Source organism: Solea senegalensis, linkage group LG1 (assembly GCF_019176455.1).
Source record: "Solea senegalensis isolate Sse05_10M linkage group LG1, IFAPA_SoseM_1, whole genome shotgun sequence".
Classification (NCBI taxonomy): domain Eukaryota; kingdom Metazoa; phylum Chordata; class Actinopteri; order Pleuronectiformes; family Soleidae; genus Solea; species Solea senegalensis.
Window position 1 is genome coordinate 24832762 of NC_058021.1, and position 27099 is coordinate 24859860.

General features: G+C 40.0%; 1 protein-coding gene across 2 annotated transcripts in view; it reads right to left on the reverse strand.

Annotated features, from left to right (window-relative positions):
• cntnap2a (contactin associated protein 2a) overlaps positions 1–27099 on the reverse strand; it is a 315409-nt gene that overhangs the window by 136286 nt on the left and 152024 nt on the right. For both annotated transcript variants that reach the window (XM_044036945.1, XM_044036937.1), the window contains exons 4-9: positions 18220–18367; positions 10460–10512; positions 9460–9610; positions 5931–6115; positions 3202–3345; positions 1918–2179 (exon numbers count right to left, since the gene is read on the reverse strand). In XM_044036945.1, the coding sequence (XP_043892880.1) occupies positions 1918–2179; positions 3202–3345; positions 5931–6115; positions 9460–9610; positions 10460–10512; positions 18220–18367 (943 nt within the window). The remainder of the gene's footprint in view (positions 1–1917; positions 2180–3201; positions 3346–5930; positions 6116–9459; positions 9611–10459; positions 10513–18219; positions 18368–27099) is intronic.

Consider the following 27099-nt stretch of genomic DNA (forward strand, 5'->3'; position numbering starts at 1 on the left):
AGAAAATTCAACAGCATGGATCTCATCGGCTTGTTGGATGTTTATCTCCAAATTGGTGCATATCTCTTCCATTTTCCTCCAAAAACAGTGAATCGTGCCTGAGCTACAAGATGAAAACTAGACTCATCATTCCAGAATTCCCTTTTAGTTTACAGTGATTTAATTGATTTGATGTTAAAATAACAAAAGTGGGTGAAAACAACGTTCGGTATGTACAATCCTGACGCTAATGGTTCCGTCTTTAGCGAACACAGTGTACATTAGACAAAATGGGTTTATTTTAAGGTGGATGGGGATATTGTCCAAAAAAAACAAAAAAAAAAACGGCTCATCCCATTTTCACATCACATTCACAGAGTGGTAAACATCACGTGGTGTATGTGATGGGAGAGTGGCTGCACCTAATAATGCATTACTCATCGGTGTGTGTGTGTGTGAGAGGATAACAGGCTAAAAAAAGAGAGAGAGAAAGATAAAAGCCTCATACATTACTGACAAAGCGTCCCTCCTCGTGAGCCCAATGTTCTGAATGTTTGTTCCAAAGAGGTGAATCAAGCTGTGAAGGTTGTTTTTCCTATTTGATATATTTCAAGCACTAACTTACTTTATTAACTTTTAATTTTTAATCCTGAATAAAAATTATTCTCTCTTTCTTTTTATTGTGTTCCTTTCATGAAAGTGTTACACAAATCCATCATTACAACACTTTTCATGATCCGAAAGGAGCAGTGAGAAGAATATAAATCATTTACGTCTGCCCCTAATTTACACTCAAAGAATATTAGATTACAGTTAGGTACAGCCTCATCTACACCTTTAATTACGTCAACAACAAAAAACAAAACAGTGTATAAAAATGATGTGAGCACGTCGTCATTTACTGTACAACAGTATGTCAGCTTTATGAGATGGGTTGAAAGTGGCATCTGGATTGTTGTTACCTTCGCTCACGCTGTTTATCCTCGGTGAGTGTGCATCTACTATATTTGCTTCTGAAAAGGGTACTAAGCATTTCATTACACGTCCACAGAGCTCCCACTGTGTCCCCGCAGTCAGGAGCCAGTGGGGCATTCTTTCTTAGAGATACTAATAAGTCTCTTATAACGTCTCCGCTAATAACAGAATAAGAGCGGGGAATGTGTATGAGCCTGTGTTTGTGTCTGTGTATTCTAGTAATACTGATGTAATCGCAGGCTCAGGCCCAATTAGCCTAGAGGGTGACTCTGTAATAATCCCTACCCCTGGGCATAATGGCCTATTAAAGCAACAGAGGACAGAATAAATAAATGCATCTGAGGGAAGACAGGAAGAGAGAGGGGGAGAAGTAAGGCGGGGAGAAGAAGACAACAGTAAGATAGGAAGGGAAAAAATAGGATTTTTAATCATCGGTCAGGAGTTCCTCTATCGCTGGACTGCTTGTTAGTGCTGTTAAGTAGTATGACCACGAGACCATGTCAGGACAGATTTCATCGAGAGGTGAGTTAACTAGGATAACTAAGAATATTTTGAGTGAGACTGTGGCATTGGTGGTTTTGATGAATATATCTAATACTCTGACTTGAGTTAAAAGGTCAAACTGTTAAAATTTAGACCTTTTCCAAATTGAGCGAGCGTAATAGAGTGTAAAGTTCAGTGCAGGATAAAATTGAGCCGAGTCAGCTGTTCAGTCAGTGGTAGAAACACCTTCTGGGCGCATCGGTTTTTTTCATACTGGATTAAAATGTTAAAACTATATAAAGACTTGCCACATCAACACAATTCAGTTATGGCATCATTCAAAAACCCAGTGATCTAGACTATTTTGATCACATTCATTACCCAATAGTCTTACGATACAACAGTTATTAGAATGGATCACAGAAAAATATGGGGCCGATGTGAATGTGTTCATGAGGTTGTGTTGAGGCGACATCTTACCTGAAGATAAGTCGACCTGGTTGTTTCGCGTCGCCTTCGACACGTTGATATGAACCACGATCTTGCCATCCTCCAGGGAGACCTCCAGCGTGCCATCATCGAGATTACTGAAGAGGAGGAGTCCATCAGGGTTCCACGTGCGAAAATGAAACCCCACGGATAACGTGTTGTGACCGGCTCGACCGGGCAGCTGCAGGAAGCTGGTGGCATTGAAAAAGACTGGGAAGGTGTGGGTCTCCACACACGAGAAGGACAAGTTGCGCTGCAAAGACAGATTCAGAGAGCGGAGAGACAAAGAGAGACAATAGCAAGGCTTCAATGTGTTATCAAAACGAGGTGTAAGAAACAAAGCTAATTCCTTTGAACGTGGGCTTGTAAGTGGCGCTGCCTGTATGTTTGAAAGGCTATAACCCTTGAGAGAATCATGTATTTATTCACCAGCTTCCGTTGCTTTGAATAGAACGTCTGCATGTTTACCTTCGGATGTTCCCCACTGAAGTTAGATCCAAAGACTTATGTTGCTCGTGCAATTACAGAAAATTCTTTTGTCTCACCGCATCTTTGAAAACCGGGGCTGAAAGGTAACGGCGGCGAGGTTTGTGTGAAGACGGAAAACAAACACCGTTCAGGAATTTAGCCACTAATTGTCATTGAGCTTCACCAACATCATGCTCTTAATCAAATCATTAGCAATTGCACAATATTGAGCTGCCTTACCAACTACAGATGATTCCTGATTGCCTTCCCCCTTTTGTGTGTGTGTGTGTGGAAGTGAATCTGGTTTGTTGAAATGAAATGAATGCCTGTGTGAGTCATCAGAGAGAGGTAGAGGAGCGAATATAATGAACTTGTTCAGTGGATCCATTTGTTCAGCCAGTTCACCACAGATCAAAGATGATATATTGGGTGTTCACTGTTGAGGAGGGGATGGGGAGAGATTGAGCCTGTGAGACATATTAATGCAATTTTAGCGACACATTTTAGGGATGGCAAGACATTTAATGTGGCGCATCCACTGTAGGTGTCAGCCACAATGCAGTGCATTTGATGGGCAGACACCGGCGAGACTTGATCTGTTAAGAAAGGTATAAAAAGTGCCGTTCTGTGTTTTAAGGCAGCAGAGGAGACAGGGGTGGCACTTGTGGGTCAGTTGTATACATTATGAATCTGTTAAACAATGTTTGGTGCAGTGAATAACCTGCCCCCGTGACCCAGGTCAGAAACAGACTTAGTGTGACAATAACGAGCATAATATTCAGTATTCAACACATTCATTCCCCTTACAAAGCTAGAGGTGTCCAGCTTCTTTCGGCGGGCCAGGTCGGTAATGTTGTCGCCGTTGTAGTTGATGCTCTCCATGCAGCCTTTGAAATTCTTCCTCCCTCCTCCCACTGGCTTCCCACTGTATGGCATTCCTCCAAAACTCAACTAGACAGCGAAATGGGGCAAAGAGGTACAACAAAAAAGAAGGAAAAAAGAAAAGAGACATTATTATTAATAACATAACTGACAACAAATAAACTGTAGCACCACCTATAGGCCAGTGTGAATGAATGCACAGTGGCGTCAAAACTTGACAGTAAACAGGCATCAGGAAGGAAGCACTGAGGGATAAAAAATATATAGAATGAGTTTGTTCTTTCTTCTTTTTGAGTCGTACACATCTCCCGTTATTTTTTTCCTTTGTACAGCCATAGCACGAGGGGCTCTGAGGGGAGACGAGATGATGGAGGACGGCGTGCAATTACCAGTCGATATGAAACTCTCGATGTATGTGTGTTAGTATGTGTCTGTGGTGACGCTCCAATAGTCTTGGTAATTACTGCCAAGGGTGGACACAAGTGCACCCAGATATTTAGTCTATAGGCTCACAGGGAAGTAGAACACACACACACACACACACACTCACCCTCTCACACACATAGTCATGTTTCAATGATGGAGTGTGTGGAGAAAATGGAGTATAGTGGCGCACTTTGAGTAAAAGCTGGCCACAATTTCACTATCTGCAAGAGACTCAGACAGGCAATACCACTGGTGAGATCCATTCAGGGTTTACCTCACATACAGACACATATTCACACACCCCTGGTTCACTCTGTTGTACAGATTTCCCTGAAGACCCCTTAATTCAACAGCTTTAGTTTAATTGGACTGTGGTTTGTCCTGCCCCATTTCTCTGTATCCTGCTGAACACTGGGATACAGTAGATCAGCTATATCAGCCATACCAGGTAAAGGTCACACTCCAAGACATGAATATAGTGTATATACTCACAAACACAAGGGCACATCCATATATGGATTCACCATACACCACTACACATACACACACTCAGAAATGCTTTCCATACCCATTATGTATTCCAAAATCAATTTCCTGGTTTAGTATTATTAGCTGAACTCGTTGCATTCCATTACTGAGTGACATTAATTATGTGAGTTTCATGGATTAGCATTACAGCACAGTGTGAAACCAATATCTAATTTCCTTTGTAGTATCAATGTACTGTACACACAGAGGAGGTCAAGCTATCATGAGTAGAGCAGTTTTTTCTTTCCCCCAAGATGCACTGTCAAAATCAATAAAGGCATTTGACATGTTGGAAGTACTGAGACAATAAAAAAACAAACAGAAAAGAGCAGCTTCACAAATTAAATGCAATTATTAAGTTATTTGGCAACAAAGTGACTTGAGTCTGACCCCAATAAATAACAAGCTAAGAGAAGGTTTCTCATAGGTTTGAGCTAATTGGGCAAACATGTTGATGCTCCAAGCTGTTTTGGTGGGTTGAGATTGTATCTGAGGACTCCTCACATTGGAAGATTGAATAATCTGTGCTGAGCATCAGTACTGCCCAAGGCTTTCAAACCAGGATTCTTACAAAGTTTGCATGAGGACTGATGTTAACCACCATCTTGACACTTTATACCCATCATCTCCAGGACCACTGTTAATTTATAACACAAAGATATGCAATTCTACTGGATTTGTCCTCCACTATACACATTTTTAACCCTTACATGTACACTTTTCTTTTAAATCACTTATTGCTCAACCTTTATCTTGACCATCACCAATCTGCAGAAAATGCCTCACTGAGTTTTAAATAAGGATGATGCTTTTCAAAAGACATTCTACCACACTGCACCAATGAGGGCAGAAATCAGGTAGTAGTTGGTGATTTAGACCTCAAATTATTCAAGAATCACCAAAAGCAGCTAGTGGAAGGAAAGAAATGTTGATATCAATAAAAAAAACTATAAACTGAAATCAACCACTTGCACAGAGAACTTTAAGTGATCTGTATTTTACAAGAGCAATTCTAGCCTGAGTGAAGTATTTACTTGTAGTTTTTAGAACAGATTTTAAAATTGCATTACTTGTCTGAAGTCTCCGACTGAGGCCTTACATTATCCACCTTTCCAAGCCCTGCTTGTTCTCTGAAAACCAGCCAATTGCCAGATTTCTACTCGTAAAAAATGCATGAAGACTCCATTTGTGTGCAGCCACTGGCTTCTCACCAGTATGAAAATAGGGTAAAGTATGTGATGCAAGCTTAAACAAATAGACTTGGCTTAAGTGTTTGCTCCTCTGACTTTAAATGAGAATTTTATGTACCAAGTGCACATTAAGTATACATATTAGAACAGTGGGGTACTTACCAGAGAGGAAGTTGACACTTCTGTAATTTAAATGAATATATTTGTTCTTTAAAGCGTTGGCAGTCAGCTCCTCTGGACTGACATTAGGTCATACATATTAAACCATCACTTACATAAAGGTGAAATAGCTGAATAAAAAAAGCTGAGATTTCATTTATTTACAAAATCCTTGGTCGACAAGTTTCCCCCCTTGTTAGTGATATGATGTCAAGCTGCTTTTGCATCACAAGATGAGATAAGCTGTATAAATAGTTTAAATATGAGTGTCTGTAATTAGGTTTTTGGGTTAATCTGAACATTATTTCCACATTTTTTGTCCATGAAAACTCAATAATGTTGGCTTCTTACCTCGTAGTCCAGATCGAGATGGTCAAACTCCCCATTGGTCCTGAAGTGCTGAGTGTGTCGGTCCAAGGTGAAGTTGACATTGCGACGGTAGCGTTCAATCACCACAGAGTGCCAGTGATTGTCATCCAACAGGCTGCCAGTGGTCACAGACGTATGACCCAGGATGGAGCCATACTGGTTACTGCCTGTAATTATAATAGTAAGATATATAAAAAAACATTGGCTTTGGTCAGTAACATAAAGCTGAAATAGACAACTTCATGGCTCAAGCTTTCACTGTGCTATTCTCTGTTCCACTGGGATTAGATTGTCATGGAGAAATGATGGCTCAATCCATGGTACAAGGGGACTGTGTTATTCTGTATCCAAAACAACAAAGAGAGCAGTGTTCACTTGGTATTTTTCACACTAGGAGTGTTTTTATGTCATAACACCAGCTCTGAAGCAAAGTATATGTGTCCTCACTTTTGTATCTTTACGACAGTGTTGGTGACATTAAAACATGTTTTGACAAGCTGTAAATTAATTACGATGGTGAGTAAACTATACTGTATGTTAAAAATATAAATAAGGGGAATTTAATAGGTATCATAATGCTGAATAAATACATTAATAGCACATTGCATTTGAATGCTGATCTGCCATTTTCAGCAATAAAAAATTGTTGAACAATCTGAAGCCTCTTTGTACTGTAACAGGCCTCCTTTAGTTGATACAGTGAGTGTGAGAATGAAACACTGCAGTCACTATGTCTGTGATGCAGGAAGGCATCCTTAAAGGTCACCATACCGGTTCTGTCAGCAACACAGCTGGTCAACAGTGAATGATGCTTCACCCACTTATGGACTGCTGTGGCTGTTGTTTACAACGAAGAAGGTAAAAGGCTGTGTTCGTACACTTTATTTTTGCTCCTAGATAAAGTTATCTTGACAGCAAATGTGTCTCCGTAAATCACTTCCATACCACTAAACTGGGACAGGATAAACACTGTAAAAACAAACGTAATTCACAATTATCATTGAGACATTTGTGTTAAATTCTGTGTAAATTAAATGTAGAGGTTCTCCTAACACATGCATTATGTGTTAGAAAACAGTGGATGAGAACATATTCACTGTTCACACCAGGTTGAAAAGGCAGGGTGCACTCGGGTATATAGCTCCCTCGGAATGAGAATGGGCTGGTGCAAGCACCTTCTCGGCTGTATCCACCAACACTTTAGCTGTACTTCCCATCATCCGACTCTTCACTGCCTCCCAGAACCTGTCGCAACTCTTCCCTGAACTTTGCACAACCCTTCTTCCTTCCTCAGCTTGCACCATTCAATCCTTGGCTCTGCCTTCACTCGCTTGCTCTCCCTCCTCAAACACTGTAATGATATAAAAACCCTCAGTGCACTTTATCAGCAGTTTACTGTTCGCTTGTGAGTAACTTCACCTGCTCCTACACTACATTATAGCTAGCTGAGGAGCCTGTGAATGTGTCTTACCTCGAAGCAAAAACACGCAGAAATGCTCTGCTCCTTAATTTAAAATTCCTAAAGATGAGAAAATGAAGTACGAGAAAAGAGATGTCAAGCTACAGGTACCGCAAATAGAAAAAGAAGGAGAAAGAGGCCTGGACTGTAGCTAAACCAAATGTTTCGTCAAGATGTTGCTTCTACGCATTTGCAGAATATGAGGTTTGATATCTGTGTATTTACATATTATTCTGTACAGTGAAGAACAGCAACGTTCATCTGCTTATACGCACTAAAGCGCATTTGTGTGTGCATGTGCAGCAGATAAACAAACTAGTGTTTCTGTTGCTCAATTTTACATGATCTGAAACATCATTTTTAGACACTTTTTTAACCATTCAAATTTGGCAAGGTTGATATTAACACATTTTCCCATGAGTGACTAGAGCCCTATTCAGATAGGATTAGTTTTACATGAGGAGGTGGGGTAAAGTCATTATTAACAAAGCTTCTCAGTGATTTTAGTCCCGTCCAAATGTGCCATGTCAGTAATAATTACCGGACAACGTCAGTAAAGGTTGCGCTGACTTTCACCTGGGGGAATATTACCTCAGGTAATACTAATCCTGTGCGAATAGACCAGCAGTAAATAAGTGTGTATATATTTCACCATCTCCTGTTTACAAGGATTTTCAAGCATGGATCGAGGTGCTATTGATGTGTGTCTTCACTTGTGATAACAAGTAGCAGTGTAGTATGCATATGACGATAGGAGGTGATGGTGGTGCATAAATCAAGCAGTCCAGTTAATGGCTCCTGGGATTAACCCCATTTTACCCCTCCCAATTGTGGTAGTTTTACTAAGATTTCTTGTACTGAGCAAATTAGACATCAGCAATCCCATTTGAATAGGGATAGGGATAAAGATGAGATGATTTACTTTTGTGTCAATTAATAGATAAACAGATGTTTTGTCAAAATATCTGGTCTTGCACACAATATCATGGGTAATATTAAACATTTGGGATTATGTTAAGGCACTCACAGCTAATGGATGCAGTCGGGGAAAGAGAGTTGCTTGTAGAGCTTTTACTGAAACACTGACCTTTCCCTAAATGAAACCAATGTGTTTCTGTTGCCTAAACCTAACCACAAACAGGAACTCTAAATAAACAACCCCGGTCCCTGCAGCACAATTTGTAAAACAAATGTTTTCCTCGAAAAATCTGATCAGCTTTTATCTCAAGATGACAACACTGGCTGAGGAGGAAGCAGTTTATTTATCAGAAGATCAGTGACACAAGCTTTTCAGGGTAAGACAAATCCCCAAACTGCCCCTGATGGGTGTGCCATCAGTGCATGATCATTGTTTATAGGTGAAAGTGATTCAAGTGCTTTGAGTTGTCATTAAGACAAGAAAAGCCTCATATAAATGCAGCCCATTTACCGTGTTGCACTCTACTCGCATTCCATTTACAACGTTGCAGTTAAGTTGAACATAATTTCCGGGTGACAGGGTTGTTTGACAGGCATGACATAAATTTTATTTCTACGGTTTAGAGTCAATGGCAAGCCCACAATGATTGTGATTACTTTGTAGACCTGTCAGAGAGGTACGAACACAACCAGAGAGGCTGCATGCATTACACTGAGTAACTATTACATCCAACCAACAGACCAAACAGAGAAACTGTGACTGGCAATGAGGTCTTCATAATGAGGTCCGTGTGTGTGCACATCAGGATTCAAAGGTCTATTTTAAACGTCTTAATATACAAGCATATATTTGCCCGTTGTAAACTTAACGATGTCATGATTGGTGTGGATTCATCTTTCGTTTCCCAAGGCATATTTTTCATTCATATCATCATTTGCCAACTTGCTGATGGTGTAAATTTAGCTTCTCACTTATTTGCAATTTTATGAAATGTATCTTTGTTGCTGTATATGTAGATGGTCTGAGCTGGTATTTGAGTGTCACTTTTCTGTCTCTAGTTGACTGACACACAGAAATCTACATTATTATAAACCTGGTAGGAAGGTTACGTGCTCAATCTCAATCTTGCTCACCCAGATTAATCTGCAACAGAAGCTTCGCCCTGTGAAGCTCCAGAGTGATGTAGTCTCCCTGCTGTCCTTCCCCGTGTAGAATCACTCCCTCGCTGTCGGATGTCTTGAACCTCAGTGCAATCACATCCTTTATGATCTTCATCTTCTTCATCTGAAACAATTGAATACATAAATGTTGACAACAGTGGCGGTTTGTGGTCTTTTAAACATACATCGGTTCTGCAAACGAACAACTAGAACAAGAAAACACAATAACAATGTAAACCTGAAATGATATAATAGTGGTTTTATTTACAGTCTATATGTACAAACAAAAGTGGCTGTATCGCAAAGCAAATAATGTGCAGTGACCAGCTATTTATCTGCAGACTTCCGTCACAAAATCCACATAGGACTGAGGCAGAAAAGGCTCTGCTGTCATGGAGCTGAGCTTCCCTGGAAGTGACAATCTTGTGGCATTTGTCCAATCACCGTTGAGCTCACTGCAGTGAAAAAAACCCTATTCTGTGTCGTCCCATAGAGAAAAGTTGAAGCTTCAAGTGGTTTTAATGCGGAGGCTTTAACAAGAATACGAAAATCACGCAAGAAGTTCTGTCATCCGTGATTAACAGCTGATTCTGAACGAACTAATGACACATTCTAAATCGCGCTCTAGTGCGCTTTTGGAATTGAAATGTAAATACAACACAGTACATATTTTACAGGGTTTTAGAGGAAGCTGAGCTTCCCATGCTGTCTTAGAGCAACAGCTACTGGTTGACAAATATAATGACAAATAATTGTATTTGACAGCCAAACATAAAAAAACCTGCAGTTTTCAGGTCTTCCAGTAGCCTGGTCAGAGTCTGAAATGTTAAACTATATACAGTATATCCAATACATTTCAATTGCATTATTTGATGACATAATGTCAAAAGCAATGTTTTTAGTATTAACGGCATGACTCCATGAGAACATTTAGTACAAATAACACACTGAATCAAGGAAGTAAACCCAGTACCTTAAAACGATATGAGATGACACCCTGTCCATCAAAGTTGATCACGTCAGACCCTAAAAGAGACAGTAGACAAAAAAACATGAGAAAGGCAGGGAGATATTGACAGTGAGAGAAATAGAGGAAGTAAGCTAAAAAGATTAGTGATTAGTCAAATCATCAAACATTGACCAACACTGGAGCTCTGAAGCCTCCACTTTCCTATGACCAGGTTAAAAAAACAAGTAATTCTAGATAGTTCAGTCAGTTAGTGCAGATAACAGATGGAGAGGCAAATGGCCTCTGCTCATATTTGCCATCAGGATGAGTGAGGGTTGAAAATGCAGGTGACTATTTCCACAATAAGGGTTTTATTATTCCAAGTGAAAATGTACCCAGCAGGCAGTTTAAAAGAGGACATTTTCACATGTGACTATGTGGTAAAAGCAGTGGTGTTTATGACAAAATCAATTATGGCTGAATATCATATTGTTGCTTTGGTTTCAGGGCTCTAGTATTGCACATGTTTTCTCACAGGAACACTGTTCTGCCTTAGTGGGGAAACTTGAATTAAACACAGCCACGATTAATATTAAAACTCACACCTGTGCCTTTACTGCTTTGACACTTCAAATCGTCTGCTGTGGAAAAAAAAGGCCTGTAGCAAAAATATTCTTAGCAGCTTTAAATATTTGCTAAATAAATGCAGAGCAGATGTAGATTTAAACAGGGGTATGAAAATTGCCCTCAGTGAGCAGTGAAACATGCTGACAGTAAACGGATAATTTCCATAGTGAGTCATATATTATATGAGATTAATAAAACTTGCGAGGAAGCGTATTGGTGTCATTGTTTGTTCACGACTATTATAAATTCAGTGGGGGTGATTTAAAATAATTTTAGATTGATCCAAAATACTTTGTGAACATGTGATCTTTGCAAACATTAAACCTTAAAGTGTTTTCAGTCTTTTTTAGCTGAATATCTGGTGGTAGAAGCTGCATTTCTGCCCAACACAAGCAGAGATCATGCTCGCTGAGAAACACAAGTGTTGATAAATGGGCACTTACAGGTGGGGTGACGCTAGAGCATATTCTCCAAGTACAAAAACAAAAACATCTATATCACCGGTGAGGTTTCAGATAATAACACAAGTTGACTCAAGCAGCAGTAACATTTAAAATATACTTTAACCCCAAACAAGGTATTTATCACGCAAAAACAAGGGTTTACTTAATATGAGAACGGGAGAGAGGAGGGATGAGCAACAGGGTGGAGGAGATTCCGTGAAGTGAAAAAAGTGCAGCGTTTGAGGCACTCTTCAATCTTACTGTCATCACCCCAGCTGCTCAAGTGGCTTGTGGAGTATGTGTGTGTGTTGTGCGACTGGCTGGTGATAGTAGAGAAAGATATGATAGAATAACTAGGGAAAGAGACACACACGTGCACAGCCACAATGTCTCTTAACCATATACGTGCTCTATTGCCTGCTCACATAATGTACACGCACACACGCACACACACACACACACAGCTGGGGGGTGGGGGGGTGGATTTAGGAAATTACATCTGTTCCCTTTTGTTCTAAGTTCAGTGCCTCTCAAATGATCACATGCTGCTCGTCCCTGGGTGCAGATGCATGGCTTTCAATCTCTTTCACTGCCTCTCACTCGTTCTTTCATCTCTTTCAATTACTCTCTACTCTGACCTACTCTGCATCTGTTTTTTGATCTTCCTTCCATCATTTCATTTGCTCTCTCTCTCTCTCTCTCTCTCTCTTTCTCAGGCTCCTCCCCATCTCCTCCTCCTCCTCATCATCTCTGGTCATGTTTAAGGTGGTCGCTGACACTTTTCCAATCGTTTATGAGCTCTGGTGGTGGGTGTGCTGCTCAAAAAGGCAGTTGACAGCTGAGGATGGGGAGCCTCCCCCACCTACACCTGCAGACAACAGGGCGATGGAGAGAGTAGAACAGAAACAGGGATGTAGGTTGTAATGCAGAGTAAGAGGGGGCAACTACTTGGGCAATATGAAGAGACACGACGATCACTGACCCATGGACACTTTGGACCTTGAAACAGATGGTGGGAGACATCAAACAAAATAATCTTCTAATGGTAGTACTTATCAGAGTCTAAAACTCAGCACCCGCAAAATGGGTGTAAGGTTTGTACAAACACAAAGAGCCACCATTTTTTTTATGAAACAATAGTAAAAAGAAAATTAAAAAGTCTAAGTGGAATTAAAGTGATAGTAGTAGTGTGATTACCACTGGTGTACAGTCAACTGGGAATACTGGGAAAGTATCGAGGAGCCTGAGCAAGCAGGAGTACATTTACGGACCTGTGGCATCCACAGACACACACACGGTGGTGATATTTTCGACAAGTCACCTCATGAAATAGATGGTATGGTCAGGGGAAAAAAAAGAAATGAGACATTTGAAGATAATTGCTGGAAAATATCATCTCTGGTTCCACCGGGTCGGCCAAAAATATTAATGGAAATAGCTGGACGACAAACTGTTTTGTGTGTGCATGAATAGTGTATTTCTGGTGAGTATTGTTTGAGGATTTACCTGTAGCCATAGCAATAAGCCAACAAGTGAATGAATGCACAACTGTCTGTGCACCTTCACAAATGCTTCATACAATGTGAATCGAAATGTATTTGCATGTTTTGATAATTGGCTGGAAACAACAGTAACAATTTATAATTATACTTTAATAAATATTGATAGAAAGAAACAGCAAAAATACATTTTGCTGGTAAATAACCTCCTTCCTCACAGCACTGTACTATTTTCATACCACTCCTTTTTTCCCCAAACACATTAAACCTCTGTGCCTGGACTACAACAATGCTCTTTTAGCAATTTATGTGTTTGGCCTCAGTCCTACTAGCGAGATAGATGCTATCCATAAACAAGATCTACATGAGAAGAGTTCTGAGACTCAACAGATGATGGTAATACATCACACTGACAACTGATTTAAAGTACTGTTGGCATAAACGGAGTAAAGTCAGATTTGATATGCTCGCACCCTTTTGAAATTCAACTTGCGCGAGCGCAATCGCGTTTGTGTAGAAAATTGTCCGACTTCACTTCCTTTCCCATCCGCTGGCTTCGCCGTTTTCCGATTCAACTAATTGATTTTCTGTTGATCCTATGTTCATCAAAATGGAAATGAGCATGTAAATTTCACAGCACACTGGATCATGACTCCTTTATGGCCTCTGGCTCTGGCACAGACACACACTGCCTTTCATTCCACAATTATTGTGTAATTATTGTACATTCAAAATGTAGAATCATCATATATAACACACATTTTGTAATTATTCTGGGAATATAAAATCTATAGCACGTTTGCCTCTTAAGAATTCAAGTTTGTAAACTGGCAGCATCCACTAGGTTCAGTGTGTGAAAAGTCGACAAAAATCATGAGAATCTACACTCCAGATGCATCTTAGTAAGAATTTAAAGGCGACATAGAATGCTTGTATCACACATATATGTTAGTTATGGAGGTCTACTTACATATAATAACTTGTTTTCATGATTAAAAACTTCCTAATTACTGCAAACGAGCCGATCAAAATATCTCCTCACTGACGCTCTCCTCAGCCGTGCTGTTTCAGACCAAAACCACACCCCCAGAACATGGACTGTGTTGTGATTGGCCAGCCAACGAGAGCTTTCCTACTGTCCTGTGATTGGCCAGGTACCTGGAAGTGACGTAATAGATAGGCCAGCTCTCAGATACACAGCTCCCCCTCTGGCACGGTGGATGCTCTGCATCTCAGCAGCTACAACGAGAGTAGTAGTTCTTCTTCTGCGGTTGAATGTACGCACCAGGAGGCGCTACGGTGGTGAGAGGAGTGGTGAGGATTTCTGATGACGACATCAAATTAAGTGAAGCGGAAGTGCCGCAGAGCCCAGGAAAACAATACAACACTATTTTCTCAGCAGTGGCTGAGCTGTTGTTCTGAAACTCTAGGGTTTCATAAACGAGGTAATGACGCAGATACACACACGCAGCGTTAATTGGAGCTTCCGGTCTATGTCGCCTTTAATTAAAATTAATTGCATCAAGGGGGAGCAAAAAAAATCAGGGCGTGCGTTGAGCTGACTAAGAAAAGATACAGGTGCAAAAACACCACAACAGAGAAAGAGAGAGCACTTCGTTTATAGTACCTGTAAATGTATATTATACAGTTGACAATGTGTCTGTCTGTCATCCCTGATATCCCACTTGTGCCTAAATGTGAGTACATGTCTCATCTGACAGATGTCAAGGCATGGCAGACATTCACGTGTCAAAACATGTTGTGTGCCTATTTGGCTTAGAAACCAATATGTTCTTTTGAAAGAAGCTATTATTATTAACCTTGAACATCATCCACTAAATGGCTTGTCTGTCTTGTTAAGTAGCATCTCAGGGAGACATTATTTAGAGAAATGAGCAAACGCATCAGGTATTAAAGCTCAAATGTTTTACACTTTTATACACGTCTTATTCCACTGTTATGTTCGGAAAGATAAAATCAGAATTGACGCATCCAGTGAAAGAATTATTCTATGTCAGTCAGTCATCATCTAACCGCTTTATCCTCCACCAGAGGGTCGCGGGGGGTGCTGTGCCAATCTCAGCTACATCGGGCGATAGGCGGGGTACACCCTGGACAGTTCGCCAGTCCATCGCAGGGCCACACACAACTAGAGACAAACAACCATTCACTCTCACACTCACTCCTATGGTCAATTTAGAGTGTCCAATTCACCTAATCCCCACATTGCATGTTTTTGGACTGTGGGAGGAAGCCGGAGAACCCGAAGAGAACCCACGCACACACGGGGAGAACATGCAAACTCCATGCATAAAGGCCCTTGTTCCAACCGGGGCTCGAACCCGGGTCTTCTCGCTGCAAGGCGAGAGTGCTAACCACTACACTGCCGAATTATTCTATCTGAACTTGAAAAAACAAAACAAAAAAAAAACAACTTCCTTGATTGCTGTCATAGCAGTTTCTTTTTTTTCCTCACAGTCAACATTTTGATGTGTCGTGGAAGAAAAAAAAAGTTAGCGTCACCTGAAAAAGCAGCACAGAACTTTGTTGGAATGGGGATGAAGCAATCCAAAACCAACATAATCCAATATCCAGGGATAAAATAAATACTTTTAGTTTCCAATTACAATATCCTTTTAGGCCTTGTGTTTCTCAACAATGACGACGACCCACTGAGTGCGGTGCGATGTGGTCAGACCTTGAGGACAGTCAGTGTCTGGGAGAATCGATCGAATTGCTTGCCGATGGGGCAGTGTGGGATTTCAGGAGACATGGGACTGCTTAGCACGGAGACCAAAGAGAGAAGAGGGGTTGAAAGTTTAAAAGTTCAATCTGCAAATGGGGGGAAAACATTTTTGAGCTGACAGCAAAGACTCAGTGAAAGTTACTCTGAGGCTTCTGATTAGCACTGCGACGCTTGTGTAATCGGAGGGGCACCAATTATTTCTCTATCAGTTTTTATCCATCCACCACAGAAGATAAACCATGGCAACAGCAAGCTTAATACTTTTAGTTAGGTGAATAAATATATATACATACATATACACACGTGTGATTGTGTGTGTGTGTATATATATATATATATAAAATATAGTGAGAGAGCGAGAGAGAATGTAATGAAAGTGAAATGTGATTTACATTATTGTCACTTTCCAAGTATTCTGTCAGTTCCCGACACACACAACTACAACCACTCATGACTCAATCTTACCTCGTTCTACACTGCATTTAGCTGTAGCTCATGACAGTTTCAATCTTGCACAACTTGGAATTAGACCAGTCACCAACTTTTTCTGTTGGCTATGGTGACTTTGAGTGTATAGGCTGTGTAATATCATATATGTTATTTCAAACATTTCGAAGTGTAGGCATTAATTGTTCCGAGAATTTTTTTTCTAAAGTTAAGGAATAAACCTTTGCTGAGTTTAACTTATATTTAATTCAGTATTTTGTTTTGTACTGATGTGGCCATAATTATCCTGTCAGTCTGCCGATGCTGGAAATCTGACAAATCTTCTCCTCCTCCTTTATTGTCTTATAGAAAGACGAGATATGACAGAGTTGTAATAAAACAAGAATACATTGTCACATTAAAGAACAATGTAAATGACTTGATATCAAATTCTATACACAGGTTTAACTAAATTAAGATAGCTGAAAGCAACAGGTTTTTAGTGATTAACAAAACAAATAAAGCCTTAGTGTGTCGTCTATTATTTCCTTGTTATAGTTAATTGTGAGTGTGCGTGAGGGGATGGTGATGGGCAAGCACTTCATCATCTGTGCATATACAAATCATTATATTATAATTATGTGTATGTGTTATAACTTATTGGTGTCCTTATCGCTGCTGACTTGCTTCTCTCTTACAGGGGAAAGGAATAAAACATGGGATATATAATCCAAAGGCTGAGGACCGAGTGAAATGCAATTCATGCCCTTGTCTTCATACACATTCATACACACACACGGAAGATGTGGAACAGAAGATGTGCGCGCCACTTATAAGAGTAATTTATGCAGAGTCTTAATTGAAAATTGTTATCAAAATCAATTTGGCAACCTTTAATAGGATGAGAGCACAGAGGCTGCAAGAGAGTCAGTTCCCTGGATGATACATTTGTTAGAAAGCTAAAGACAGTGAGTGTGAGTGTATGTGTGTTGGTATGCGTTTGTCAGGGTGCAACAGGGCACAGGATGTATGTGTCTACAAGGAATCACGGTTACAAGCAGCCAGATTGAGGTTTTTTCCTTAGGGTGGCTGGACTCGGCCTTAAAGAAAGGTTGAGGAGCTTTTAGTCAAATTGCTCCTTCTTTACGTTGCATGGAGCCAGATGAGGCACAAACCACTGGGAGGAAACCCTGGGGTAGAGACAGAATCACAGGAGGGATTACCGCAATTACACTATGCTTTGTGCTACTGGAAAAATTCCAACCGTTTCTAAAAAGCTGAGAAGTTGCACTTCAAAGCCAACATGTGGTTATTATGGTAATTTAACTTGCGCTGTCACAGGAAGCCGGCGAATCAGTGTCTTTGCCACCAGAGAGGAGAGAGTTGGAAAAACGCCTGTACATAGTTTCCATTTTTTTGGCCTATTTTTGGACATTGAGACAAAAGCTCAATTTTTTTTTATTTTATATATGTTTAATACTGTTCAAATTTCAAATTTAATACACACAATCTGGTGTTCATGTACAACTACAGTGTTTTGTTTTTTTTAAATAAAACAGTTTTTCTTCATTTTAAATTGTTACTACACAATTTAATGTGCAGTCAATTGTAAATAATGGGCAAAAGCACATATTCACAGGATTTTTCTGGCCCTTTTATGGTTAAAATAAGAAAAAAAAAGTCCAGATGAACACGTTGATGCTTAGGTGTTAAAGGGTTAAAAGCTTGGAAGTGTGATGGGGTGAAGGAACGTCGGGAAAACCCTGCTTAACATGATGCCTCCATGACCTGACCTGGGAGGAATGGAAGAAAATGCAAGATTTTGTTGGATGTTTATTTGTCCACACAGGTTTTCAAACTGGGTTTATAATTGACTTTTTATACATAAGTTGCTTCTAATAAAGAAAAAGGCTATGTGACAGGACTAGACTGACAAACCTTCATTAGGGTCTATAAGGAGCTATAATTATCACTATGAATACTTTTTTTTTATGAAACAGTTCTTCGTTGAGTGTTTTTTTGTGTGTGTTTGTCTCCACTCACAGTAGGAGCATCCGTAGACTTCAACGCGCAGGCCGATCCGTCCCTCTTCACTCCAGTCCAACGGCACAAGCCTGAGGAATCGAGCCACGATCCCCTGCTGAAGCTCATGGCGAACAGCACTCTCTGAATTGGAGTTACCAGAAAAGGCCTGGAAACACATATGTTCACACACACACACCCACACACATAATTAATGAAATTAAATACATCGAAGCCCTGCAGTCAAACAAACAGCTTTGGGACTTAGAACAAGCATATTTGTTCCACTCACTACATTCAGCCCTTAAGGTCCATGTTCACAAAACATGCAAGAAATTATGGGTCTACATATCTAATATGCCCGCTACAAGACAGACTTAATGCAGGGGGTTTTGAAGAAGAAACACATTGTATCAACCTCAAGGTGTGAATATCCCTGCTCACATCACGTCCTATTTAAGCCGACTTGCTGATTACCAAGACTGGTGGCTTTTGAACGATAGGATTTTCTTGTTTCATCATACTCTCTTTGACACCCCAGCCTCTAAAAAACACTTATTGTCTGCAAGCAAAGCAAATACACGACAAAAAAGTGAGATACCATATTTCATATTTCTAAAATAATACCTCAACCAATTGTCACAAGGTAATCTGTAAGTTTTATTTTACTTTCTAATATCATATTAATACAGTTTGTTAGCATCTTTAGAGAGTTTCCCCCTTTACCTGAGGCAACAGTAGGCAGCAATTCACTAATGCTGGTGAGTTCATAATGAGTTAAAAGGAAATACTGTTGATTAAAATATAAGAGAACATTTTCTAGGACCATATTGGGAATTTTTAATAACTTCAATAATTTTGCCATAATTTGCTGTATAGTGGAAGACAGCTATAAATGTTGCATGTATATACACTTTTATGTCCTCTCCTTTAGACTGAACAAGACGTGGAAACCCTCACACAGTTTCAGAACTGTGTTCCAGTTTCCTCTCTACTGAAAGGATCCTGATTGAAGCAGTACCCAGTCCAGCCATCCAAGAACCTGTTAATAGTCTGGTGAGCCTGACATCCATCACAGTTGTCATTCACCAGCTTGCCAGCATGCCTCTCACACGTCACCTGTGATTTATGATTGTTCATTTTCTGACTTATTTAGATGGTTCTGATTACAGTTGCCTTGTTTAAGGTGGGCCGGCTTGATACTATCAGAGGACTGAGGCAGGGATACTTAAAATCTGGTTTTTATATGTTTGGTTGCATGTCCAGTCTTGATTGACCTCCATTGACCTAAAGTTACTTCAACAAATCTCTACTCCTTTTCCTCATAGCTCCTCTTGCCCGGCATCTCAAATTTCACTTGACCTTGGACATGATGGGGAGAACCCCCGACTGCCCACTAATCCACCTCACCACAGTGCCTGAATTATTCACACTTGTGTGAGTTCCCCTAATCTCCGAAATAAACACACACACCATAACCCCTTTCCCAAATGGGTTTCTTCCACAAACACAAATAGCGAGAACAGCTGGCACGAACCATTGTGGAGAAACATTATAAACAGCTCAGTAGGTAACTTGACAAGAGCAACACACACAACAGCCATGTGTTTTCCTAGATAAGACATGAAGTAGGCAGAGCAGTGAATGAGCGTGGGGAAAAAAAAAAGACACACTCCGCTCAAGACAGTCTGCATCGAGCTGACTCCTCACCGACCCAAATGTATGACCCTGAAGATATGCTATCAACCAAAGAGGAGATGGTCGAGAGTTCACACTAAGCTCAAAGCCACTGAACTTCCGAGGCAGCGAGGGAACGGACACAAGGTGCCTCTATCTCCAGTGCGCCTTTCGCCTTTCCTTCAATTTTAATCTTTATTTATCCAGGAGAGGTTATTTGAGTGCACCAATGCTTTTTTATTAGCACCCTGCTCCGAACTCACACAGCTCCACACGAGTCGTCAGGGAGCCTTTTAATACACTTAAACTGCATCTTCTACTCTGCAGGTGCACAGTTCCTGGAGATGTGGGTTAAATGACAGATATTCACTCAGAACCGCAGCTATCCAGTATGCAACTGGGATTCCAGTTGTGTTTAATGCAGGTTTCAGGTTAAAAAAACTGCAAACCATTTGTCCATATCATTCATAAACTTATGTAGTTTGAATTTGTCCAGTGAGACTAATGTAGTTTTTCTAAGTTTGATAAGAGCAAGGGAATGCACTAATTGCTCTCTTATTGTAACTATAGCGAGGTACACATTGATTCCAGTTCTATGCATACAGTACTGTAATTTGTCTTTTCCCTTAACAGAACAAATGCTGCTGTTGAATTAAAAATGAAGACAAATATTTTATAGCTGAGTCTTGTACTGTGGATTTGTAAGTACATTTATTTTATGCTCTTCTTTGTAGTGTTTCCTACACTACTGTTTTCAATATGCCTTGGTGCAACACGGAGGCACAAAAAATATACATTTATTATTCGAATTTTCCTTCAAGCTTGGGAGAAAATGACATTTAAACCATAAGTGAGGTGAAAGAAACATAAATAATGAAATGATAACAGTTGGAATGTGAACCTAGAGTCAACCTTTCAGAAAGCTCTGCAGGGGGAAAGTCTGGGGTCGGTAGGGTTTTGGGAACAAGACACACTGGAGCTTTAAGCTCATTACATAGCTAGAAATAAAATAATAATAAAACTCTGAATAATATGTATCTACCAAGGATTTAGCTCACTGAGTGCAAAAGACTTTGCTCACACTTTCCTCTCTTTGTGGAAAGAGAGAGGGAAGAAAAACATTTTTCATCTCCAAACCAAAGCTTCATCCCCTTCACCGTTTTCCAGCTTCCTTTTTTATATTTCTTTATTGTGTTCATCCCTCAATTCAGCATTTATCTGTTCTTGGCTGAATGAACAGCTCAATTCAAATGACATTGCTATGCGGGATAGAGCGCACAGGGTAGGATAGGGAAGAGAGGAGGCGCAGAATGAAGAGGTGGAAAAGACTTTTGGGTGCTGAACATCTCGCAAAAGTCTGCCTAGTCAACCATTTAATTCTCTATCCTCCAAAGTCCAATCATTAACCAGCAAACCAATGAGTAATTTGGTATTTGTGTGTGTGAATGTGTCACTGTATAGAGTGTGTATGCATAAACGTTTATCACAGAACAGTGTGTGTGTGTGTGTGTGTGTGTTCGGCAACTTCAGAGCTTAGACACTTTAACGTTTTGTTTAATCAAGAACTCGAGTAATTTATGGCAACAAAGGCTACAAAGTGCTACCAGCAACTTTTAGCTTTTACTCGTGTTAATGCTATTATGAGTTTGTGTATGTTATTTCAGTTTAATCCCAAGATGTGCATGACTGCGTCCACATGCAGAGCTACATCAAAACAAAAATGTGGATTATTTGGAAATCCTTAATAGGCCAGAAATAGATATTTGTATGCATATAAATTACAGCTATCAAAATGAACACTATTCTGTCCACTGCACGTGCGTGACTCTGCACTAAATAACCGATAGCTAAACACTTGGTGTGGCGTTGAAAAGATGACTTACATGTAGAAGTAAGTTGAAGCTTTACTGTTTGTCGTTGTCAGTTGCTTTACAAAGCCAGACACTCTTTCTTGTGAAAGTGAAATAAAAATACATGAAAAAAAACACTTCTATATACATAAAAGGATAAACTTCACTGTTAGCTTAAAACGTAGAGCTACATGCTACACAACAAAATAGAGTTTTTGTCATTAGCTAAAACGTATGAAATAAGCAACCAATATGCAAAAACTATGAACTGTACAAATATAATATATAACAAAACTCACGTAAACAAAGCTTCTCCAGGGCTGAACAGCGGTGGATAAAACAGATTGCTCTGGAGCACATTTCCATTCAAAATAGCATCCAAGGTGGCCGATCTGACCTGTGACCTTGCCCACATGACTTTAACAATCAATAGAAAGCCAAGGGCTATCAAAATAAAAGAGCATCTTTCAAAATAAAGACTTTTTACATAACTTTGGACTTTTTAAATAACCATAATTTGCTAAATTTTCTACCGATTTTCAAACGGTTTGGTTTGTTATAAATGTCAGAGATGTAGTTATTATGACACTTCAAATAACCTTAAACAGAACAGAAAGGTGCAATGAATACATACACACACAAGGTATTTATGTTATCAATATATGGGCTACTAAAACTCAGGATACAGAATGGCATGAGATATATTTATACTTTTATAATAGGAATTTTAAAGTTACAACAGGGTTTTAACCTCTTGACTGTAGCCTTTTCCTACTTTATCCCACCATTTGTTGTATTTTACTGTTTTACTTGCATTTTTTGTTTTATTTCAAAGTTAAAACAGGGTTTTTACTTTTTTACTTTAGACTTTTCGTTTGTCATCCACCCTGTATTGTGTTTTATTGTTGTATTTGCATCTCCTTTCTTTTTACATTTTTATTTAGGTGCTATACAAATAAAGTTTATTATTATTATTAAGACCCAATCACTACAGAGTTGTCACAGGACTTTTGCCAATACATGAAATCATTAAAGGAAAGCCAAGCCAGAGAAAGAGAGAGACTTGGGAAAACAATAACAACCAGGGAAGCTGAAAGTCAGCCAGAGTCCTTGCTGGGCATCTGGAACACTGTGGCTGCTGTCATTCATGAAGGAACAAGCTAATCACTGTACTACAGCTGGTCAACAAAAAAAACAACAACTGTGTTACACACACACATACATCAATCACCATTTAAACAGCCTATGTCCGTCAACGGGTACAATTTTTTATTGACGTGCCTGCCTCGTGTCCATACACACATTAATGCACCCAGCACACGTAAACATACACCTGTTATTTACTTGCTCGGGAGCTAGCCGTCCTTCCCACTCCCTACTCACTTATTCTCACTGGCTGCATGCTTTCCATTTCCTGAATGTGAATCTGTCATTCCTGTCCATGTGTGTCAGTGAAAATCTATCTATATGAGTGTGAGTGTATATCGGTGTTTGTGTGTGTGTGTATGCGTCTGCCTTGACAACCAGAGACATGCGTTTCCTGAGAACAGATCTCCAGATACTGAGAAACAACAAGTGAAAGCCCCTTTTTCTGGCGTTTGCTTGATGCAGCTGGACCCTTTGTTCGACCAGCCCAGAGACACGGTGCGTGCGTGTGAGTGAGTGTGTGTGTGTGTGTGTGTGTGTGTGAGACATAGCAGAGTGTCTGTTTTTTTGTGTGTGTTTCTTACTAACAGAAACAAGGGAAATCAGCCTGGCCTGGTCTGGTCTTTTGTTTTTATCGACAAGTGTATGGGACAAAACAGAAGGGCCATAGAGAAAACTGTGTTTCTGTGAAGCCCTATGGGTGGTTGTACTTGTATGGGTATGTGCCGTTTTTGGTGCCAAGAAAACATTGCAAACTGTAGCATTGCCAAATGTGAGAGAGTCTGAGTGCTACTGGGTCGCGGTGGTGGTGTCTGTACGTGTGTCTTTTAAAGTACATGCTGAGAAATGACAGTAAATCTTGAAAACTAGCCTCATTGGACAAAAATGGGAGAGATTATTTTCCTCCCCCAACAAACCGTCAGAATTTAAATTCTTTGCCTCAAAGTCAATCAAGCATCCCACAGGTGGAGACCACAACTACCATGTTGTTTCTTTTTTGTAATTCTATTTTTGCTGATATCACTAGTTGACAGTATATTTTCGGAAATCATGGGCAATGATATTGCGCAGATGCACGTGATGTCGAAATTTCAGGGCTTCAGTCGACCAAGTATTTCTTTGGTTGATTGCAGCCCTAATCCAAATCCTAATCCGGCTAACATGAACAGAAAGTACTGTATGTGCTGTGTCCCTCACAAGAAAAGGCCCTGTCAAGCAATATCAGACCTGACAGAGGGAGTGTTTGTGTGTATACACCAGCGGGGGCAAGAGGCGTTTATCCCATCAAAACTGCTGAACGACTGGGTTTTGTGAGCAGTAGAATCATGTTGTGTGTTCTTTACTAGCACAGTTTTGCTGTTGCCTCCATTTTTCTTGCCATTAAACAAATCACCTCCTTTGTGCAGTGCAGGAATGTCAACTAATGGAATAACATTTCAACACTGAGCTGAAGTTTAATCAGCACTGTGGGAACATACTTTATTTGGTAAGAGTTGACTTAAAAGTTACACATTTCAGTTTTAAGTCGTGATTATAAACGGTTAAATGCTCGTTGCTCAATGATATTATGTAGACTTGTCAGTACTACTGTCGTAGTCACTGCAAAAAGGAAATATCACAATGGGGGGACAGTAACACTGCACACCACGCCGTTTAGCCACTAAATCACCGCAAAGGAAACTCATTCACCATGACAGCCTTAGCTGTCAGTGGACATTTCACACCGTGTTTGTGTCCCCACATTATTTTGTTATTCCTTGCATCCTCCTCCATTACCCTTCAATGCCATTTGAGGTATAACACTGATCTTGAACTTTACTGCACACATAAGGGATTCATCTTAAACATAAAATGTGCATAGTGGACTTAATTATCTGCTTTAATCCATACATTTCATAGCGGTGCAAGCAAAGTCCCAAGGACATTCTTTGTTATTTCTTCTAGACCAAGTACATAATTATATTCCTTTGTAACGGTCATGCGTTATAGATTTCCTCACCAGTTTAGTCTCTCACTGACTGCCCTTGTCTGTTAAAAGGAGCATGGAATCTGCTGGCGACAAAGGGAACGAGAATCTTGCCTCACATACATTAGCGGAGAAATGAGAGACACTTGCAGAACATTTCATGCAAACACTATTTCATACACTTCCATTTGGGCTCATTAATTACTGTGGAGCAATCAAAAGAAAGAAATGGCTCTATAAAAATGTAACATTTTATTTTTACCCCATCATCAGTATTTCTCCCCCTAACTGCAGTAAATTATCATTGGTGTGCAAAAATATTTCCATGCACAGAATTACATTTTGCAGAGAGTGGCACACGCACGCACGCACACTCCTGCACACGCACACACACACACACACGGAAAGAAAAGAGTTTTAAGAGCCCATTACTCAGGCTATGAACACTTTTTCTCTCCCCTCTGCTCACCAGGGACCAACACTGATGGAGTGAGGAAAGCCTCACTGGCTCTGTTATAAAACCCCACACGCTACATGGAGCCAAGTTGCTGTGTTTGACGTCTGCACATTTTACTTACTCATTGCGTGTCAGAGGATGTGTGTGTGTGTGTGTGTGTGTGTGTGACATGATGTTTAGGATGGGCAGTGTTTTCATATTTGTATTTGACAGTTAGTGCATGGCCTGTGTCAGACAGGAGTCTGTGCTCCGGTCAACAAATTGTTTTCATTAACTGATTCTAATGATTCAGTTAGACTGAAAACAACTGCTTTACAGGTCACCAGTCACTAGTTTGTGTGTGTCGTGTGTAACAAACTTAAGGAATTATCACTAGTTATCTGAAACACGAGTGGGAGTAATGTTGAAAGAAATCAGGGGATTAACCTTTGTTCTCCTGAGATACCAAAACAAAATATTTAAAGAGAACAGTTCAACATGGATGTAGAGTCATCAGTTCAGAAAACTCCACATGCTCACAGAATGCATGGTGACAAGAGTTACACACTGGAGGTCTAAACCTAAACCTCCAAACTCCTACTTCCATGAATACCCAATTACTGTGGCTCATTTCATGCGATGAAATCAAGGAAATTGTCCTTTGATTTTCCTCCCAATCAGCTGACCCCAGATGCACTTTGAGTGGCAGCAGTTGATCACTTCCCTCATCATTGAGTCTTGAGCAGTGCTCAGTGGGCACAATGTTGTATGATGGGTGCTTCTCTCAAGGAAAATTATTACTGGAAAAAAGTTGCCCGAGCAACAATGACTGTTTGATTCTTTTGTGCTACTGGCAAAACACATTGACTTATTTTTTGTTGGAGGCCACTTCCCTCCATAGAGGGCATCATTTTTTTCCCATCTACAAGGACAGTGCACGTCTTATACACAATAGAACCACTAAAGCTGTACATACGGCCATCATCACAACAAAGATATGTGTGTGTGAAGGTTCGAGGCTGGTTGAAATGATTTCTATACATGGTTATAATTTTTATTCCAACGTGAGGCTTCTCAACAGCGGATGTAACTCTGACAGTCTAATTAGATCACAGAAATATTTTTATTCACACACCTTCCCAAAAAGGTAAACGTCTCTCACGTGAAAAGATGCGATTTCCATTTGGAGACTTCATAAGCAAGTGGAAATAGCTCAATGCCAGACCCTGCAAAAGTGAAGCTTTAAAATAATATTGTGGCATTTTCAGGAATAAACAAATACATGTGACGCAGAGCAAACACAGAGTGAAACCATGGTAGCAGTCCAGCTGCGATCTGCGGCACCCCTCCTGATAACTCAATTACAAGTTGACATTTACTTGGCTGCAAATTTGCACATTCAGAAGAAAGTAAAAGGCAGTTACATTTGGGGGGTTTTCACATAAAAAGGATCTCCTCAAAGGGAATTATTGATATGATATCTCCTACCATCCGCCTATGGCGGTGGTTTGATGATGCTTTGTAACCAGTCTGTTCTAATGTGTAAAAACTGTCGCCCAAGACATTTTTTAATCCCAGACTATTTCCCTTGCTTTAATGTTGTCCTTTGCTTTAGTGCTGTTTCGAGCACTAATGCACACTTACTCCCCTCCTTTCTAATATAAGTCCCTCTAGATAAAAGTGTCAGGAAAAGTACAAATCTCTTCATTTCTGTATTTAATCAGATGCAAAAACATGGAGGACTAAGTTTTACAAGCCGAGGACATCTGCAATGCGTTTCCCTGCCTGTGATTGAGAAATATTGCAAATAAATAAATCAAGTCTAT